The 19,812-nt window shown below is 36.8% G+C and overlaps 7 protein-coding genes across 9 annotated transcripts; 6 read left to right on the forward strand and 1 right to left on the reverse strand.

The window, feature by feature from the left end:
• The first annotated feature begins 426 nt into the window (after positions 1-426).
• LOC125207745 (basic leucine zipper 43) lies at positions 427-1,234 on the forward strand. The gene has a single exon (XM_048107221.1). It carries the CDS (start codon positions 468-470, stop codon positions 1,122-1,124), a length of 657 nt encoding a protein of 218 aa, XP_047963178.1. The 5' UTR covers positions 427-467; the 3' UTR covers positions 1,125-1,234.
• A 1,386-nt stretch (positions 1,235-2,620) lies between these two features.
• LOC125208307 (chaperonin 60 subunit beta 4, chloroplastic) lies at positions 2,621-5,798 on the forward strand. The gene is made up of 13 exons (XM_048107887.1): positions 2,621-2,920; positions 2,984-3,109; positions 3,402-3,539; positions 3,601-3,696; positions 3,767-4,009; positions 4,085-4,319; positions 4,392-4,561; positions 4,662-4,811; positions 4,885-4,989; positions 5,066-5,158; positions 5,242-5,334; positions 5,419-5,551; positions 5,628-5,798. Exons 1-13 carry the CDS (start codon positions 2,762-2,764, stop codon positions 5,663-5,665), a joined length of 1,779 nt encoding a protein of 592 aa, XP_047963844.1. The 5' UTR covers positions 2,621-2,761; the 3' UTR covers positions 5,666-5,798.
• Positions 5,799-6,150: 352 nt separating this feature from the next.
• Positions 6,151-6,986, forward strand: LOC125208308. Its single transcript, XM_048107889.1, has 2 exons — positions 6,151-6,388; positions 6,817-6,986. Exon 1 carries the CDS (start codon positions 6,228-6,230, stop codon positions 6,378-6,380), a length of 153 nt encoding a protein of 50 aa, XP_047963846.1. The 5' UTR covers positions 6,151-6,227; the 3' UTR covers positions 6,381-6,388; positions 6,817-6,986.
• Positions 6,987-7,842: 856 nt separating this feature from the next.
• Positions 7,843-8,181, reverse strand: LOC125206425 (protein SOB FIVE-LIKE 1). The gene has a single exon (XM_048105680.1). It carries the CDS (start codon positions 8,179-8,181, stop codon positions 7,843-7,845), a length of 339 nt encoding a protein of 112 aa, XP_047961637.1.
• Positions 8,182-13,040: 4,859 nt separating this feature from the next.
• Positions 13,041-15,094, forward strand: LOC125207468. Its single transcript, XM_048106832.1, has 2 exons — positions 13,041-13,174; positions 14,117-15,094. Exon 2 carries the CDS (start codon positions 14,139-14,141, stop codon positions 14,937-14,939), a length of 801 nt encoding a protein of 266 aa, XP_047962789.1. The 5' UTR covers positions 13,041-13,174; positions 14,117-14,138; the 3' UTR covers positions 14,940-15,094.
• A 595-nt stretch (positions 15,095-15,689) lies between these two features.
• Positions 15,690-17,307, forward strand: LOC125207467 (peroxidase 11). The gene is made up of 4 exons (XM_048106831.1): positions 15,690-16,063; positions 16,149-16,340; positions 16,419-16,584; positions 16,663-17,307. The coding sequence occupies exons 1-4, from the start codon at positions 15,833-15,835 to the stop codon at positions 17,088-17,090; spliced, it is 1,017 nt and encodes a 338-aa protein (XP_047962788.1). The 5' UTR covers positions 15,690-15,832; the 3' UTR covers positions 17,091-17,307.
• Positions 17,308-17,452: 145 nt separating this feature from the next.
• Positions 17,453-19,766, forward strand: LOC125207466 (F-box/FBD/LRR-repeat protein At1g13570-like). Of its 3 annotated transcripts, none has more exons than XM_048106828.1 (4): positions 17,453-17,590; positions 18,195-19,014; positions 19,158-19,316; positions 19,392-19,766. In XM_048106828.1, exons 2-4 carry the CDS (start codon positions 18,214-18,216, stop codon positions 19,686-19,688), a joined length of 1,257 nt encoding a protein of 418 aa, XP_047962785.1. In that variant the 5' UTR covers positions 17,453-17,590; positions 18,195-18,213; the 3' UTR covers positions 19,689-19,766. The 3 variants fall into 3 exon arrangements, with proteins under 3 accessions (XP_047962785.1, XP_047962786.1, XP_047962784.1); XM_048106829.1 differs by having other exon boundaries at positions 17,461-17,590; positions 18,181-19,014; positions 19,158-19,310; XM_048106827.1 differs by having other exon boundaries at positions 17,463-17,590; positions 18,181-19,014.
• The last annotated feature ends 46 nt before the right edge of the window (positions 19,767-19,812 follow it).

Genomic DNA, 19,812 nt, shown 5'->3' on the forward strand with positions numbered 1-19,812 from the left:
ACCCTTCTATCCCAAATCCATAGTGCTCATTGAGTCATCAAATTATTATTCAAATTGACATCTTAATTCTTCCAAGCCTGATAAAAATTTCTGTTTACCTTTATATTGACTTAGATTTCGTCACCCCTCCAATGCCATGAGGATTTTTCTATAATATTATTGAATTTTTTTTTATTGCATACCAAGGTTTAAATTTTACATAGATGATGATCACTCACACCATGCATGCACAATTTAACATGATGCATCTACATATAGTGTATGATTAAGGGCATAATAGAAAGGCATTTCCCCCCACACATTAACAAGAAATGGGACCAATCATTACACATGTTTATGCATACATCATCCATTTATATCTACCTTCATTTTACTCAAAAAATGATCTTTAATTTGCTTATGTAAGCTTCACCCCCTGAAACCTGTTGCCCTCATGGCCTATAAATACCCCTCCCTCTTCAACCTTCATGCATTCCCATCTTCCAATCTCAACAAACAAAAATCATTACATCACACCAAAACAGCAAACTAAACCGTCCAAATCAACCATGATCCAATCAGAATTCCAAGAAATGAACTACTTCACCTCAGCAGTAGAAACCCTCCCTTCCTTCCCAGCCTGCAGCTTTGGCCTCAACCAAAGCAGCAACCTTTTCTTGACAAACCTGCAGCCGAGCATCCACGCCCGGATGCACGAGCTGAGCCCGAACTCAACGAGCAATTCGAACTCAGATGAGGGCGATGATCAGCAGCAGCATCAGGTGATCGATGAGAGGAAGCAGAGGAGGATGATATCCAACCGGGAGTCTGCGAGGAGGTCGAGGATGCGGAAGCAGAGGCACCTCGATGAGCTGTGGTCTCAGGTCCTCCACCTCCGGACCGAGAACCACAGCCTCATCGAGAAGCTGAACCACGTGTCCGAGAGCCACGAGAGAGCCGTGCAGGAGAATGCTAAGCTCAAGGAAGAAGCCTCTGATCTGAGGCAACTCCTCACAGATATCCAAATCACCAACTCCTACTCCATTTTCAGAGACCTTGATGACATTCCTTGCAACACGGCTTATCTCAGGGCCGAATCTTCTGATCAGTCTGTTACTACTACTTCCACCAACCTGCTTCACTAGTTAACTAACTCAAGAGAGAGAGAGAGAGAGCTGCTTATGTCCCTTTACTTTAATCTGCATGTTGTTTAAGAACTTGCTGCTAATGTATGGAAATGTTTTGGTTCACATCATTCACTTCATCTTCGCCGCATAATTATCCAAAAACGGTGTGATCATCAAAGATAGTTACCCCACCAAACACCAGTCACCATTAAAATGCATAAAAAAGCAATCTTGATTAACAACACAATAACCCAATGCTTCATCACAGCACAAAACTGTACATATATACATACATACATACATACAGAGGGAAGAGAGAGACAAGAGGTAGTGGAGAGGCTGGTGATAGTGGATCATAATTGAAGAGCTGCTGCCATAAGCAGCAAAAACATTCAAAAAAAGGGATAAGCACTAGGAAAAATCGGCTACTGTTTTTATCTTATTATGAGGTAATAATTCAATCCAGTCGCAGCGAGCAATTTAGAGACAAGAGGAACTATGATTTCAGGTGTTTCTGGAAGTGGTGGGTGGGACTGTTGTTGCATCAACAAAATTGGCGCATAAAAAGACAACTAAATTCGTCTATGCTTGCCCCTGTTCTCAGTGTTCGTTCCACTATTGCATTCTCCATCAATGGATCAAACCCTAAAAATATCTTCAGTTTCGAAAAGGGGGAACTATTCTAATTCATAATTATGGGCGTCATTCTGATCAATTAATTTCAAACTACTCCTAATTCTCTAATCGGTGCATTGGCCTACATAGATTAGTAAAATATGACAGGTTAATTTTCACGAAGACGATCGGAAGAAGAAAATAGGCGACGGCGACGGCGTTAGAGAAGAAAGATGGAATTGGAGAAAGAGAAAATTTCCTTCTTCCTCTCTTTTCAAATTTTAATTTTCTAGAAAAAGAAAAAAGAAAAATAAATCGAAACTTCTTTTCTGAAAATAGATTATTAAGATTATCTTTATAGAGAACTAAATGCATTTTCATATTGCGTAACACCATTTTTTTTTCTAAAGTTTTCTAATGTAATCAACTTTTTCACATACTGGATTATAATTTTTGCATAATGTCTTCGTAGAGGGTAAATTGCTCGAAAAATATTAGCTATCGTCAAATTCTAGTCCGTTCCATAATTTTAAATATCATTAAAAAAAATTATTTGAGAAATATATTAGCTATCGTCAAATTCTAATCCGTCCCAGACTCCCATGTATAATGTTGATATTTACTGCTTTACGTATAAATAGATGACTTTATTTAATTCATAGACGGTGACGTTCGTATATGGTTTTTCGACCAATATATAAGATGGAGTACAATTTTTACCAAAAAAAATTGTTGTGTGATAGTTACAAATAAACGGAATTTGACAAAATAAATTACATTCAATTTGCATAAAAAAGATTTTTATCTTCTAATTTTACTTATAATTTCCTTCTGAATAAAGCCAAAAGCCCATTAGTCCAAACCATCAAGTAGTAAGAATGTTATCTCTATTTCAATTTTCTCTTATCCCTCTTCTGCAACTATCTGGACTGCAAATAACATCAAGAAAACACCCTCTTGAGGCAGAAGCCATATCAAAAGAGTTTAACACAAAACAGAATTATTTGTTTGTCCAAATTCTTACACCACCACACTGAAACATGGGATGTTCATTCAAGCCATTGCCTGCTGCCTTCACCAACCAACCACTGCTCACTAAAATTGCCAAGAAACCTTCAATTTCCTCTGCCTTGAATGCCAAACCGCCAAAAAAGGATTTGTACTTCAACCATGATGGTTCTGCCACTCAAAAACTATTGGTATATTCTTGACTATCTTTGTTCTTTCTTTTTTGTCTTTTCTTACAATTGTGGTTTATTCAGGCAGGGGTGAATAAGGTTGCAGAGCTTATTGGAGTGACAATGGGGCCTAAGGGGAGAAATGTGGTGTTGCAGAACAAATATGGACCTCCCAAGATTGTCAACGATGGTGAAACTGTGCTTAAACAGGTTCTTCCAGCTTGTTTAGTAGTCTTACTCATTTTCTCATTTGTTTTCATATTTTGAGTTGAAAAAAGTGGTTTTTTTCAATACAAAGATTGCATTGTAGTTTACTTGTTGAGTAGTGATCAGAGACTGTTATGGCTACAAGTAAAGATTGCATTGTTGCTTCCTTGTTGAGAGAGAGTTGAGTTGATTAGTGATAAAAAATTGGTATGGCTAATAGTAAAGATTGCATTGTAGTTTCCTTGTTAAGAGAGAGTTGAGTAGTGATCAAAGATTGTTATGGCTACTAGTAAAGATTGAGCTGGATGATCCTCTAGAAAACGTTGGAGTGAAACTGGTGAGGCAAGCTGGCGCTAGAACGAATGATCTTGCTGGTGATGGTTGCACGACGTCCATAGTTCTAGCACGAGGCCTCATTGCAGAGGGTGTTAAGGTATGGTTTCCTGCACTTTCCCATAACATTTGTCAAGTTTTAACCATGTTTCTGGTTTAAGGTCGTTGCAGCCGGCTTGAATCCGGTTCAGGTTTCGCGAGGGATTGAGAAAACAGCAAGAGCCCTTGTTGCTGAACTCAAATTGATGTCTAAAGAGGTAACATCATATAGTTTGCTATGTTAGGAAAATGAGGAAACATTGAGCTATATTGGGGATTTTTTTTCAGGTTGAGGACCATGAACTTGCACATGTTGCTGCTGTGAGTGCTGGGAATGACTACGCTGTCGGAGACATGATTGCTGATGCTCTTCGCCAAGTAGGACGAGAGGGTGTCGTCACCATTGAGAAAGGGAACTATGCGGAGAGCAAGCTAGTGATAGTCGAGGGGATGCAATTTGATCGTGGCTACATGTCTCCTTATTTTGTCACTGATCGACGGAAGAGGATAGTAGAGTTTCATGACTGCAAAGTGAGTTTCATGTTCAGACCTTTTGATGAATAGGAAACTGGGATTTGACTTTTTTTTTCCTTGCAAGTGCTGCAGTTGCTGTTGGTAGACAAGAAGATCACACATCCAAAGGAGCTGTTCAAGATTCTTGACAATGCAGTGAAGGAAAAGTACCCGATTCTCATTGTTGCAGAGGGGATCGAGCAGGAAGCTCTGACTCCGGTCATCAGGAACAAGCTGAGAGGGGTGCTCAAGGCAGCAGCCATCAAGGCTCCTGCCTTTGGCGAGCGCAAGAGCCACTGCTTGGATGACCTTGCTGTCTTAACCGGAGGTGTGGCTGAAATGCAGTTTCTTTATGAGTCTTCAATCACGATATACTTATTTGTTCATTTTGCCTCTGCAGGCACTGTGATTAGAGACGAGATGGGGTTCACGCTTGAAAATGCACGCGTAGATATGCTGGGATCTGCTTCAAAAGTCACAATAACTAAGGATTCAACCTTGATAGTGACTGATGGAGCCACTAATGAAGCCATGAAGGAAAGAGTAAGGCAGCTGCAGCGGCTCGTGGAGGTACGTTTCTCTACTCTAAAATGCTCAAAACTAAGCCACCACTAGTGAAGGATTTTGAAATGTTTATGGTCATGTAATGAATAAGTGTTGCATATTACAGAACACTAGTGAAGAGTTTCAAAAGAAGATTATAAAGGAACGAATAGCCCGATTATCAGGCAGCATAGCACTGCTTCAGGTTGGAGCTCAAACAGTCGTCGAGTTGAAGGACAAACAGCTGAGAGTTGAAGATGCAGTGAATGCAACAAAGGTAGCTGCAGATTTCTGTTTATCTGCGGACATAATATCTTATCAAGTGCAGTCACACTCATTTATGTGATCAGGCTGCGGTTGAGGAAGGCGTAGTCGTTGGTGGTGGCTGCTGCTTGTTAAGGCTCTCCACAAAGATTGATAAAATCAGAGAGCAATTAGACAATGAAGAGCAAAAAGTAGTCCTAACTAAAGAGACATGTTTCTTCCTAGTTTGGTCTCAAACTTTGGCTTATCAGATAAGTGTATCTGCAGATTGGAGCTGACATTTTCAAGAAAGCATTGTCTTATCCTGCAAGACAGATTGCCAAAAACGCGGGTGTAAACGGAAACACTGTCACCAGCAAGGTCTATTCACACATGCTTATCCTAACAGATCATGTAAGACTAATAACCTCGAATTGCTTTTGAAGTTTTCCAAAAGTGTGCAGATTCTATCGTCGGATGATGTGAGATTCGGGTACAATGCTGCAAGCAACACGTACGAAGATCTCATGGCTGCCGGCATCCTAGACCCTTCAAAGGTGTGCTGAAATAAAAAAACCAGATTCAGTACTTAAGCTAGTGAATTACTCTCATTTTAAGACACTCTATTTTACTTGTGTAAGGTTGTGAGGTGTTGCTTAGAGAATGCTGCATCGGTTGCAAAGACGTTCTTGATAGCCGATGCGGTTGTCGTTCAAATCAAAGAGCCATTTACGCCGAGAATGATGAGAAAACCAAAACCAATGCCAACCTCAGGTAACAATACATATACTACATTTGCAGTCTATGATCTTCTTCACTGTATTCCTACATGATATTTGTTTGGTGGTAGGTGTTGGACCCTTTAGCCAGTTCATGAACAAAGGATGAGCCTTACACAAGATTGTGATGCTGAAGAACTTATCATCCAAATTCCTTATTTTTTCACTACAATTTTTTGCTTATCAAACACTACATATATTGCTCACCAATATTTTGGATATATTTGTCTCTTTCTCCACCATTTTCTTCTTGTGCTTTGGTTTTTATGTTAAGTTCTGTCACACCAATAGTCAATTTGCATGATCCAAATATTAATACTTATATTAATATTCATAAATATATTTTTTTAAGGGGAGCTTATATTTTAAATGCAAAATATTCAATTATGACATTTTATCTGTGTCATATGATAGTAAAACTATTTTAACTCCCTCGATTTTATTCATCAAAGTCTACCCGAGTTGGGCCGAAAGAGACCTCCCTATATATACTCATTTAGCCCAAACCCGAATTTGGAGTGGGCCCATTAAGAATCGTGTGCCACGCAGCTGCTTGAGCGGCAATATGTGTCCCGATATAAATATTGGTTGCAGATGTGAAAGCAGAAGCCTCTGAGCTCATATTAGGGATTTTCCGATTTAATTGAACAATAAAAGAGGGAGGGAAAGAAATGGCGATGGTGCTGATGGGATTGAGCGTGCAATTCGTGTTGGATTTCGTGGTAGCGGGTATTTCCCTGATGATCGGGATGGGATTATTCGCTTTCATCGCTTCAATTCTATGCTCCGCCGCTTTCTTTCAAAACGCCAAGGAGATTAATTGAGATGGGATGTGAGTATTCCAATTTCTGTTTTTCCCCCCTGATTGAACGCGTCTAAGTTTGTATGGAAATTTCATGGAGTTAATTTTTGTAATCGAAAAGCCCAGCTTGAATCAATTGGGTAAGAAATTGTTAACTCTGTCACTGAAATCTACTTGTACAATTTATTGAAATCATCGTTTTTAATCTAGTCCATAGGAATTGGTAGAACATGGAATTCAATCATACTAAACGAATTAGAGCAATAGGCATAACATTGAAATGCAGAAAACACCATGTTTCCAATTTCATTTTGCTTCTATTGATGTCATTCTCCCATTCCCTTAAACAAAAAGATTGTATTGTCATGTGTTCTCCTTCCCCACATTTCCTTCAAAATTGTCATTTACTTGGATTTATTGATTGATTTTGAGCTTGCAAACATTGTTTTATTTGGCAGGGCTGAAAAGAGATGAGCTTGCTGCAATTGAATAAGGCTGTAGGTTCTCATCTCATCATCCGGTTTAGTTTTCAGTGAGTGCGAATGGAAGAGTTTTGTATGTAAATTATCACTTGTATAAAACTGGATATCGGCTTTATGTTAGTACTACAAAATCCACTTTACATCAATACTGTGTTTCATTTCATCAATATCTGTTACAAATATTGATGTAGTGTAGAGATCCAATTATCTGAGATGGTGACAACATTTTCTGTGGAAATTCTAATTACTCACAAAAATAAACTATTTTTCTCACTAGAGTAGACCACTGAACCACCCGGATTGTGGCTTGTTGACCTGCCAGAGTGGGTTGTGAATGTGGAGGAGCATTTCTTGTTTTCTTTTTTTTTTTCTTTTTTTCTGTTTTTCTTCTGTTTTAAGGAGTAATTTTTTGTGTGCGAAGTTCATGATATGGATATATATTGGATAATGTTGAAAAATTGGAGTTTGAACTTATGGTTGTCATGTTGCCATGTCCTTTGTTGTGCAGTGCCTATTTCGATTTTTCATCTGTTAGTCCTTTTTATGGAAATGCGAATTGTTTTGTTTTTTTTTTCCATTCAAATCCTTAGCATTGCTTACTGTAGATAATAGGAATTGGTCACGGTTCTACATGTGAACCTTTGTAGTACTAACAATTAAGTGATTATGTTATTACAATATGTCAAAAATTACAAAATCAGTTAATGTAGGTAAATGAATCTCCTGTCCGATTCCACGAATTTTTAAAACAATTATTTTTGGTGGGAATTTCACATTTTTTTTCATCATCTTCATTTCCAAATTGACAAGCTTAATTATGCGATGGCAATCATAGCAAAGAACAAATGGAATCAGCAGCTATTTCACAATTGAAAAAAATAAAAAATCAGACAGCTTGCTTGCTGCTGTCTAATTCAAATTCTAGCTGTTTACTTGAATGAACACACAGCAAAATGTATTATTGCTAACTTCTGCAATCCTTATATACTCATTCACCGATTCTTACTTCTTTCTCGATCTCGTAGCGCAATCCGCCTTGCCCTTTGTTGCCTTAATCTTCTCAGCATGCTGCTTCATATCGCCTTGTTTTTGCTCTTTCTTACCGCCATCTTTCCTCTCGCTGGAGCTCTTTCCATATCCGTAGCCAAGGTGTTTGTTATATTGCCCAAACTGATCACTGGGAGCAGAGGAAGCATCAGAAGCCATTGAATCATCACTCTCTGCATCTTTCTCCTTGTGCTCTTCTCGATCATCATCGTCGTCGTGGTGTGGGGAGCCTATATATGCCGTCCACCCCGACTCGTTGCTGCTGCTGCCTTGAGGGAATTTGGAAGGATTCATTGTTGGTGGAGAGAGGTGAGGGGATATAATTTTGTGATGCTTTTGTCCTATTTATGGAAGAATTTCTTGACTGGAATACTCTCCATCACTTTGAATGTTTCATGCATGAGAAAAATCAAAGTACTGATTAGCTGTCTGTGCAGATTGAATTACACCAATATGTGGCCTTTTTATTTATAAAGATTAAAGATGGGACCTTTTTGCAGGTTAAGTTTTTTTTCACTTGATTAACAGAGATTTTAGACCCGTTTACGACAATGTCGGCCCTCAAAATCTTGATGCTCTTTTTGTGTATTCACAAGCATAAAGCTGTCTGTGGATGATGACAAAAGTCGGGCCGAGCCCCACCCTGCCCACGAGCATGGTAAAATATGCGAAACGAGACTCTGTTGTGGTTGTGGTTTTGAACCCTTTTATAAGTTGTGAAGAGAGGGAGGGAGTCAAGGGACCCTTCAATTTCAGGTACACTTTTATACAATTATTTTACCTCTGAAAAGGGCTTTGAAACCTCTGTCATGTCATCAACTAAGAGAGCAGCCTTTCATGTGGAGTATGCAGTAAATCCAACTGTGTTTTTGGATTCTTCTAGTATTGGGTTGAAATGGCATTAGGAAATCACATTGCTGTTATTTTTTTAACACAATGATCATGGAATTTTACTAGCATTTGGGACAATGTTGTTGAATCATTTTTAGTAGCTTTCACCTTAGCTATCATCACATTCTTGGAAGTTATAGCATGTTTGCTGAAAAGGGGCCTACCTCTTGACAGAAAAATAAAAAAAAAAAATTAAAAAAAAGGAAAAGGGTAATAGTATTATCATCACAGTTTGTCTTGGATGTTATAGCATGTTTGCAGAATAGGGTTGATGTAGGAAACGGACGGATGTCGATCTGATTTGGAGCCTCGGCTTGGCCATATTCCGGCGTGGTTCCCTACCATAGTGTCAATGGCTTGGCCTATTATCTGTTTGGAGTTGCATTCATTGTCTCAGTGTGTTGAATTAATTGTCTATATGTTTTCTCATTCGGAAATTGACTTCATTTCTTGGAGTTGGGCTCCATGTTGAGACAGTTTCTTGGAGGTTTTCAATCAGTGGGACAAACAGGGCCTTAGCTGGGGTTTGGAAGAAACATTTTGTTGGTTTGCACATATTGGTTTACTGGTTTGAAAATGTGGCAGCTAAGTATAATTTGGATTGGGATGTTGACAGTGTTGGGGCTCTTGTCTGCAAATGTTGTTTCATCAACAATTTCACGTGTATTCACTAACCACTCAGACTAGATTCTTTATTTTTAATAATTTCTTATATATTATCGTACTCGAATATTGTATACTCCCCATATTCTTATCTATGAACTATTCAAATTTTAATCAATAATTTGATCAAGTAAGCATGAGAAAGAGAAAAAATGGATAAACTGTGAAATAAGAAATATAGCAAGAAATTTTTTTCAAAAGGAAATGAGACTAAAATGGAAAAATTAAATTATTTTTTTGGAAGTAGGTAATACTAAATTCAACATTTTCTTTGGAAAAATGAAAATATTATGACCAGATAAATATACATCCCATAATGTTCCATAAACTAGTTTTTCCCATTCTTTACGAAGTGAAATTTTTTTTAAAATTCCGACCTGAGTACAACTCAACAAAAATAAATCATTTTTATAAAAATAATGAGAAAATAGTACTTCACCCTTCCACTAATACATAGTTATATACTTATATTGTGTGTCATTTTAATTTCATTTGTTTTAAATATACTATGGTAAATACGTTTTATATAAATTTATTTCACTTATATTTCTTAATGAAACTAATACAATAAGAGTGGAATTTAAATTCCACTGACTTTTTTCATCTATATTCATTTACATTTCTTAAAAATTGATTTATAAAAAGTAGGAGTAAGATTTTTATTAATAGACAGATGAAGTATTTACCTAATGATCAAAGCCGACAAGGCAATCCTATCCGGCCCAATATATAGCTAGGTTGGCCCATGTATTAAATAGGCTAAAATATGTAGGCCCAATCTCATTGTCTTATGAGCTTGTGTAGGGTTAGTATGAATGATTTTAGGTCACGCCAATATGTAGGCCCATTTTCATTGTCGAATGTTTCTTTGCAGTAATAGTAAAGTACTCTCTCCTGTTTTTATTAATTGAAATATTTTTTTTGAGTATGGAGATTGAATAATAAATAAAGCAAGAGATAATAAATAAAGGTGGGTGTTACTTTTTGCTAAAAAATAGAAATAATTTAATTATGTTGGAACTTCCAAAAATAAAAAACCGACTCAATTAACAAGGAACGGAAGGAGTAGAGACTATAGAGCACTTTTACCCTTTGAATCCTTAAACGAAATTATTGGTATGTTTTAAATTTGTACTCTTTAAAAAAGAGGGTTTGTGTTTGTAAAATGTATCATCAATATTGATAATACTTGTATGTTGAATCTAGTGCTTTTCTATATAGGTATGTGTTGTTCGAGATTTGGAAGTATAGTTCTATTACCAAATAATTTCTTTACCAAAGAAATGAATCATCAATATTGACTTGTATGGTGAAATACAACTTGTTGAAATCTAGTGCTTTTTGTTTAGTGAGGATTGTGTCCAAAGTTTGAATTTACAAAGATTTACATTAAAGCTTTAGAGCATCCACAATAGTAGACTAGTCAGCGTCCTTGTCGTCGGCAAGTGACTAAGCGCTCAACTAGTCCACTGCTGCGATAGGCTAACCGAGAGGGCGAAAAAGCCCTAGAGCTAGGGCGTGGACGAGCGTCACTAGCTGATCGCTAGTCCACTATTGCGTAGGCGAGCGATCGGCTAGCCAAATTTTTTTTTCTCTTCCCATTTTTTTTTTCTCCAATTCATTTCTAGGGCATTGGGAAGACTAAGGCATTGGCTGGCCTTGGGAAGGGTACGATGATGTGGCACGAGAAGTTTTTGACTGGGCTATTGCTAGTCCAAGAACCGGTATTATGGATGCTCTTAGTTTTCGAGAACCTGTTACTATATTTTATATAGTAACTAGTATCACACCCGTGCTATGCACGGTCCATTTTATTTTCTTCCAATTATAAAATATTTTGTTTAAATTATAAACCATTGTGAATTTAACTTCATAAATTTTTAAATAAATATGATGAATTACTAATTATAGTAAATGTGAATGATATTTAATTATTGAGAATCAAGAAGCGGAAAAAATAAAAATGAAACATTCAAACAACATAATTAATCACATTAATTAATTAATAATGAGGATGTAGAAAATTCAAAATATATTTGTGTATGTTGCATATTAAATGACCCATTATCATCAATCCCATAAATTAAGAATGAATGGACACTCATTAATCTTATTAATTGCCAAATTAATCAAACAAATCACCCATTAATCAGACCTAGTTATCTACATTTTGAAATTTTTCTAAGGATAAAATTTAAAAAAGTACAAAATTCCAGACAGTAGATTATCATAGAGCCCTAAACGGCTAAACGCATATAACCAAATAGTAACTTGTTATATTCTCCAAGTAAATTCTCAAATAATACTATACACCATAATTATTTGTAATAATAAACCTGAAATTAAATTAAAGTGTGCATATCAATTTTAGAATGATTAGAATTATAAGAAAAATAAATAAATTTTTAGTACTAAATAACATTCACGCAGACATACAAAAGTGAGTTTATCAATATAATAATTTTTCATTAATAGAAGATAGAAAATATAAATTATAGTCAAATTTAATTATCTATTTCACTACAATATTTCACTACAATAGTATACTGAGATCATCAAATACAGTAGATAATTTTATTGTATTAATATAAATCTTTAAAATTAGATTATTACCACTGTAATATTTATTATAATATTTTTTAACTTCCCTCCGTCATCTTTCAAAACATTTTCACTACCACAATTTATTTATCAATTATATGACATTTATGTTTATTTCTCAAAAATGGGAGCAAGTTTACGTTGCTCGAACCCCCATCACCAAGATGAATGCACACAACACAAGCAAAACTAAGCAATGAAATCAGCATAGAGACAACACAAACAATAACGAATTTGAAACTGATACACAATAACGAATATGAAATTGATACATTTAATTCTGTGAAAATATGAATTGACCATTTTGCATTTAAAATTGAAAAATGAATCATTTAAACTCTCTCTATATTACTCCATTTTTTTTCAGAAAAAAGGTTGTTTTTAGTTTAAGTTTTAATATGGCCCGCTTAGTAAAATCAAACGAAGGAAGTTAGGGATTCAGCTAAAATATAAATACGTGGAAAATAATACTGTACATGATTTTTGTAAAATGGGAAAATGACTCTGGCCGTGAGACTAAAAAATAAAGTAAATTTACATCATACAAAATAAAAAATCTAAAGAATGTAACTGAATTTTTTTTTCTTAATTTCTTTGTACAATAGTTAGATGTAATTTAATGTACGGGCTTGTTAAATAGTAGATAAAATCTTTTCATTTTTCTAATTAGCACACAATAAATACAATCTTTTTATTTTTCCAATTCTATTAAAAAATTCATAATGACAATCTTGTTATTTTCTCCAAAAATCCCATTTTATATATGTATAAATTAGCACATGAAGCAATGAAATACAACTTCACTCGTAATCGTTTTTCTCCGTCAACTAAATCAAAGCTTTAAATTATCATGAAGCAGATGGTAAATTATTATTAATCATCCTTAAATATAAAATTAGATTTCATGAATTTAAAATAATCAGAAACCTTTGAACTTAATTAAAGTAGATAAATATATTTGAATTAAAGCAAAAAACTCGTACTAGTACCCATTTCTTGCCACAAAAGCTTTTGTTGAGCGATGCTCCATATTTCTTTGATTATTTAATTTTACAGATCTTATTTCTCTCATCAACGCACCGCCGACCTTCCGATTCCCTGTCGCCGCCGCCGCCGCCGCTCCTTCAGCTAGGTTCGTACTGCGCCTTTTCTAATAATTCTGTTTTAATTTCATGAATGCGATGAGTTTTTCTTTCTCGTCAAGATATGTCTATTGATCTCTTTGTTCTTCTTTGAACGAAATGTTGGCTGTAAGTGATGAGATTTTTATCAATAAATGCTCTTTCTGCTTCTTAGTGACATGATTTTCAGCTGTAACCAATTATGTTGTTCTATAGTATAGCTTAGTTGTAAGTAGGATTCTGCAGCTGAAATTGTATCTCTCTCTCTAGGAGAAAACCCTAATTTTATTTGGAAATAATTCTATTGTTTCCTATTCATGCTCGGAGATGATTATAGTTTTGGCAAATGACTGTTTCCTTCCTTAGTAGACTCTGTTTTAGCTACAATCGTTTTCATGCCAATACCATCATGGTATCTATGCTCTGTTCCATGTCATGAGTTTAACATGAAAAAACATGTTGCATTTGCAATTTAAATCGTTTATTGTAAAATAGTGATCGGATGTGTAACAATCCACTTGGCTGAATAACGACTGTGCAGTTTCAACTCAGCCATGTGACATGTCATGATCGGTTAGGAGACTGCTTGAAGTGCAGTTACTAATTTCTGCTGCAGGTGTTTTCACTCAATTTTGTGGTAGAATGTGTGTAAGAAGAAATGGTTGTATAGAAAAGCTTTGCGTTGCTTATGATTTATGCATATGATGGAACCTCCAATACAGGGGGATATTTCATCTAATTTCTTGAGGCCATCTAATATCTTTGCTAAAAACAGAATATATAGGATGTGGAACATTTTTTTAGAGCATGGTACATGACCTGTTGATTGATAAGTTCTTATCGTATTAAGCTTTGTGCGCTTCATTTCACATATATAATCTTCTTGACAGTTGACACTCAAATTTACATGAGCATGAGTTGATATATTGTTGCATACTTGCATGAATTCGCAGGTACACAGCTGAGATAAACGAGATGGACGATGTGATAACAGACATTCCACCTCCTTCAAGACTTCTCTTGGAAGATCTAAACAACTTCACTCCACCACCACCTTCGCTTCCATCTCCGTTTTTGGTGTTTTCATGTGCTGATTCAAAGAAAAACTTCTCCCCCTCACTTCTCCTCATTGCCATGTCTTCCCCATCTCTTCACCTCTTACACCACTTGTCCTCCAAAAATCTCATTGGGACACTTATTCTCCCCGAGATCCCTTTAGCTGGAAACTCTGTTGAGCCTTCACTTCGAAACAAATCATGCAACATATATGCCCTCAATGAAGCTGATAAAATGATCATGATCGTCCTGGTTCAGTACTCTGTTACTTCAGAGAGAGCTAATGCAGTGGCTAGGTTGCTGATTGGTGAAAAGATCACACCTCAGAGGGTTTTGATTCTGGATTCTGTTCAAAGCCACAATTTTCGTGGCAGGCTATCTCCTGACGAGACCATTGCCTTCAAGCTGGAGACGTCACTGGAAAGAAAACAATCTGATGGCAATGCTTCTTTCGTCAAAGGTATGGATTACTATCCATCAGGAAGCATGGTAGATGGCTTGGCTGCTGCTCTGTTGAGTCGATGCCAATTGAAGAAGATCAAGGGAACTTTATGCGTTTCGTGGCCTGATTTTGGTACTCCAGTGATGTCCCTGGTCAAGTCTCTCTTGGTCGGGAATGTCTTATCAGGCGTAAACTACACCATTGATAAGAACTATGAGGAAGCTTATCTGAAGTTGAGCCGGAGAAAGGATCGCACTGATTCCGACCTGTATACGTGATCCATGAGTCCTTAGAAGCAAAATGATGTCACTTGATCATGTTTGTTTTTAGTACTTTCAGTTTTCCTCCCTTTTTAGGCCATCAAAGTTGACATTGTTGTTATCATGCACTTATTTTCATTAATATAGTAGTAGCAACTTCATCTTCATGCCAACTTAATTTCTGAATGTTCATTTTTAACTTGTGACCAAAATTTCCTTGATCAATTCTCTGCTGAAACTGCTGGAAATCAAGAATTATACATAGGTGTCTTTGTGTAAGAATCAAGACAACTATTTTTCTTGTCCTTGAATTAATTTCAACATTTCGTATTGAAATTGAGTTTCTGTGTGACAAATTTGAACAAGAAACCAGTAGCTTCTCTTATAGCATATGGTTACATCAAGAATCCATTTTTTGTGTTTTTTGTATTTAATCATTAACAAAATTCAAACTCTTTTGTTAGTCCACCTTAGATCATGCATCCAACGAACAAACTCCTTTTTTGTTATCAAGCGGTTAGGAAATTTTTGGATATCCTCAACAACATATAGCAAGACAGATTTTTTTTATTATTTGACAGTGGAAAAGTTGAAGGGGTAAAACATCCATCATTTTATTACAAGAAAAATAAGCTAAACACTTAGGTTTGGTTGCTTGCCCAAATTTTATGTACAGCTGATTACAAGGTACTACAACCCTATTATTTGGTTTGGGAGATCCCACCAACCAGACTGATAGTAGTTACATCCTCTCTTGACTAAACACTTTCACAACTTTTTACTCAAAAAAGCACAGCCATTGTTTGAATTTATGTGCTAAATCTCACTTATATAACACATGCTCAAAAGGCTTTCTTGACATTCTCTCTGTCTCTCTGAAACCATTCAACAAAATCAGATTTAGCAAGAAAATGGCTGCTTTTCTTCACTCAAAAGGGCTCATTCTGCGACTGATCGTCATCTTGGCTCTTAGTATAATAGCCTTGCATGCAAGTGAGCCGCCTCTAACCTTAGATTACTACAAATCAACGTGCCCCTCCGTGCTTGAAGTAGTCCGGAAAGAAATGGAATGCGCGGTGCTCTCTGATCCGCGCAATGCAGCCTTGATCCTGCGATTGCATTTCCACGACTGCTTCGTTCAGGTCACCTTCTTGACACCTACACTACAACGTTGGTAATGAAAAAACAGCGAGTTTTTGTGATACTCTTTTGGTCATCTTGATGCAGGGGTGCGATGCATCAGTGCTGCTGGATGACACAATCACACTTCAGGGTGAGAAGAGGGCATCCAACAACATACATGCCTTGAAGGGGTTCAGAATCATTGACAGGATCAAGAACAGGCTCGAGTCCGACTGCCCTGCCACAGTCTCCTGTGCTGACATCCTCACCATTGCTGCTAGGGATGCAGTCATCTTGGTACACGCACATACAAATAACACATTTCACTAAACTAAGCATCAAGATTTCAACTTTTTCTTGATTTTGATGGTGCAGGTTGGTGGACCTTACTGGCCTGTTCCACTTGGCAGGAAGGACTCAAAAACTGCAGGCTATGCTCTCAGTGATGCTAACCTTCCCACCGCAGACGACGGCCTTCTCTCCATTATCTCAAAGTTTATGTATCAAGGCCTCTCAGTCACAGACATGGTTGCTCTTTCTGGTAAGAAACACATCAGATTTTTATTTCATTTATAGTTATGATGGAATATGGATAATACTAGGCATGTTGTTGTGGCAGGGGCTCATACAATCGGCATGGCGCGTTGCGTGAACTTCAGGGACAGAATCTATGGAGACTTCTCTACAACTGCAGGAACAAATCCAGCCTCAAAGAGCTATCTGAGCAAACTGAAATCAGTGTGCTCACCTATCAAGGGATCATCGGACCAGAACGAATCAGCCATGGACTACGTCACGCCCAATCTGTTCGACAACTCCTACTACCAGATGCTGCTGAGGGGAGAAGGGCTGATCAATTCGGATCAAGAACTTTACTCCAGTGTTCTAGCAGTTGAGACCAAGAAACTTGTCCAAAAATATGCTGAAAATGCAGTTGCCTTCTTCGAACAGTTTGCCGAATCTATGGTGAAAATGGGGAATATTACCAATGCTGATACTTATACTAATGGAGAAGTGAGGAGGAACTGCAGATTTGTCAACACTTGAAGCCTTCCTGCAACAATGAAATCAAGAATGAAGTTGATGCCTTTACTAATTTCATTATTTTTGTATTCACCACAAACATTTCTTGTATAAGTATACCACTTCGGTTTAAATCAAAATTTCAACTTTTTCTCGAAGAGTTTATGTTGCTTTGATTATGATCAAATATTCAACTTTTTAGAGTTGATGTTTGCTTTGATTATGATGTTCAACTCAACTTTTTCCCTTGTTGCCAAAATCAGTATTTTTGTTTTTGACACTCCATATTACATAATTAAGACTTCAAAATATAAATGAAAATTAAATAAAAGTAGAGGTATTTAATTTGTGACTAAATAATCGTTACAAATATTGGGAAAAAAACGATAAAACTTGCCTCCTTAAACGCACGCAAATCGACGTAGCTGCTGCCCTGCACTGGCAAAACAATTTCGAGCTTCCATCAATTGCTACAAATGCCCCAATTCTAATATCATTTCATCACTCGTGAGTGATTTCTCAAGGTACATTTCGTTTCCACGGTTTCTTATTTGAGCTGTCTCAATAGTCAAGATTCCATTTCTTTGTACGATTTCGTTGAGTGTAAATTGGATTTCCTTAGAGACATGAGTAATTTATCAGCGATGAGTAGTTGGTGAGAAAGTTGAGAATTTTTGTAGAAATTGGATCAATATGATCTCCTCTTGCGTGTTTCTCGAAGTGGAGTCTTTATGCTTGCAATTATTTTGGGGCTATTTTGTCTTGTTATTTTTTTTTTCTTTAAGCTAGTAAAGGGATTGAGAAAGATCTAGTTTCTGGGCATTACTTGCAAGATTTTGGATCGTGATCACTGATCATATACTAACTCTAATGTAAATAGGGATATTTTCAGTGAGTTATGCGTTTTTATGCAATATTTTTTTTATCATCATGCTCAAACTATTCCTTCATGGTTTTCAATCTTGATTTCGTATCAGTGCTGATGTAGGTATAGGGATTTTGAATGAGTTATGTGAATTCTTTGTTTTTGTGCAAGATTTTGTATCATCGTGCTCAAATTATACCTTGAAAAGTCATGGTTTTGAGTCTTGGTCACATACTAATGCTGATGTAGATATTTGCAAATAGGATTTCTTTCGATCTGACTATGATTGAAGCGGAAAAGGATTCCGCGCGGGATTTGATTAGTGATTTGCCGGATAGCATTATAGAAACCATACTCACAAAGCTTCCAATCAAGGATGTTGTGAGAACAAGCATCTTATCTACAAGGTGGAGGTATAGATGGGCCTCGATAACCAATCTCGTGTTTGATGACAGAGGTGTGGCCGAGTATGAGGAAATTGTGCATTTTATACAGAAGTTTTTGCTTCTTCATGATGGTCCGATTCACAAGTTTTCTGTCCAGTCTTCTTATATGCGCGGCTCGGCTGAAGTTGATCAGTGGTTTCTCTTTCTCTCGAGGAGAGAGGTCAAAGAGTTGATCATTGAATTAGGAGAGGACGAGTGGTTTAGGGCGCACTCTAGCCTTTTCTCTTTCAAACATCTGACACGCTTGGAGCTTGTTCATTGTGAGTTGTGCCCCCCGCCTGATTTCAAAGGCTTCATGTGGTTGAAACACATTGATTTTCAGCAGGTTGTGTTCCCGCAAGATGATTATGATCGCCTCATTGCGGGCTGCCCCCTCCTTGAGACTCTGACGCTGTCATCCTATGATAGCATAGAGTTGACTATCCATGCTCCAAACCTCAAGTACTTGACTGTGGATGGTGAATTTATGGAATTATGTCTTGCACACACCCCACTTTTGGTTGCTGCCAATATAAATCTATATATGAGTGATCATATTGTTGAGCACTTGGAACAAAGCTCTAGCTGCAATTTAGACAAGTTTCTTGGTGGTGCTGCCAAGCTCGAGAGGCTGGTTGGGAAGGTGTACTTTGTCAAGGTATTATGTCTCATGATCTCATTAATCTAGTAACACATTAGATGATTTTCCATCCGATATGTTGTGTAGTTAATAGTTGTAGTTTTGAGAAACTTGTAGCAGTCAATATAAAATTATAAACTCACGAATCCCTTTACTTTCAGTTTGTGAGCGTAGGTATTGGCCATGGACGTAGACTAATGACTTATCACCATTTGAAGTATATCGAGTTATATGAAGTTAGCTTTGAAGACCTTAAGGAAGTATTGGTTGTGCTTCAACTGATTGTAAATTCTCCTGTTTTGAAGACGCTACAGGTCTCAGTAAGTTTGCTCAACTTGCATAAATTAGATCCACCTATTTATTAGCAGCTTGTTTATGTTCACAAATGAATGTAGGTTTCTACAGCTTCTCGCACAAAAGTTGAGCCCGAGGACTTGCAGTTCTGGGATAAGAACGCATTTGATGATGCCACGTTGCATGAGTTGAAGACCGTGAAGTTGAGTGATGTGTCTGGTATGCCCGTTGAAATGGGGTTTATCAAGTTTTTGCTTGAACATTCACCCTGTCTAGAAGAAATGACTATTAGACCTACTAACATGACAGATGCAAGTGTGTCTATGTTAGTTGAGTTGGCGAGCTTTCGACGCGCTTCTCCACAAGCATCTGTTGTTTTCATTCACGATCCAATGTGATTTCTGCTATGTAACTTGTGCATATTAAACTTCATCTTGGTTTTTACCTAATAATTGAAAGTTCAGATTTTCTCTAAATTATTCTTTCTTTGTGATTAGCCTTTTTTCAACAATTTAAAAGTGC

The sequence above is a fragment of the Salvia hispanica genome, chromosome 2 (assembly GCF_023119035.1).
Source record: "Salvia hispanica cultivar TCC Black 2014 chromosome 2, UniMelb_Shisp_WGS_1.0, whole genome shotgun sequence".
Taxonomy (NCBI): Eukaryota; Viridiplantae; Streptophyta; class Magnoliopsida; order Lamiales; family Lamiaceae; genus Salvia; species Salvia hispanica.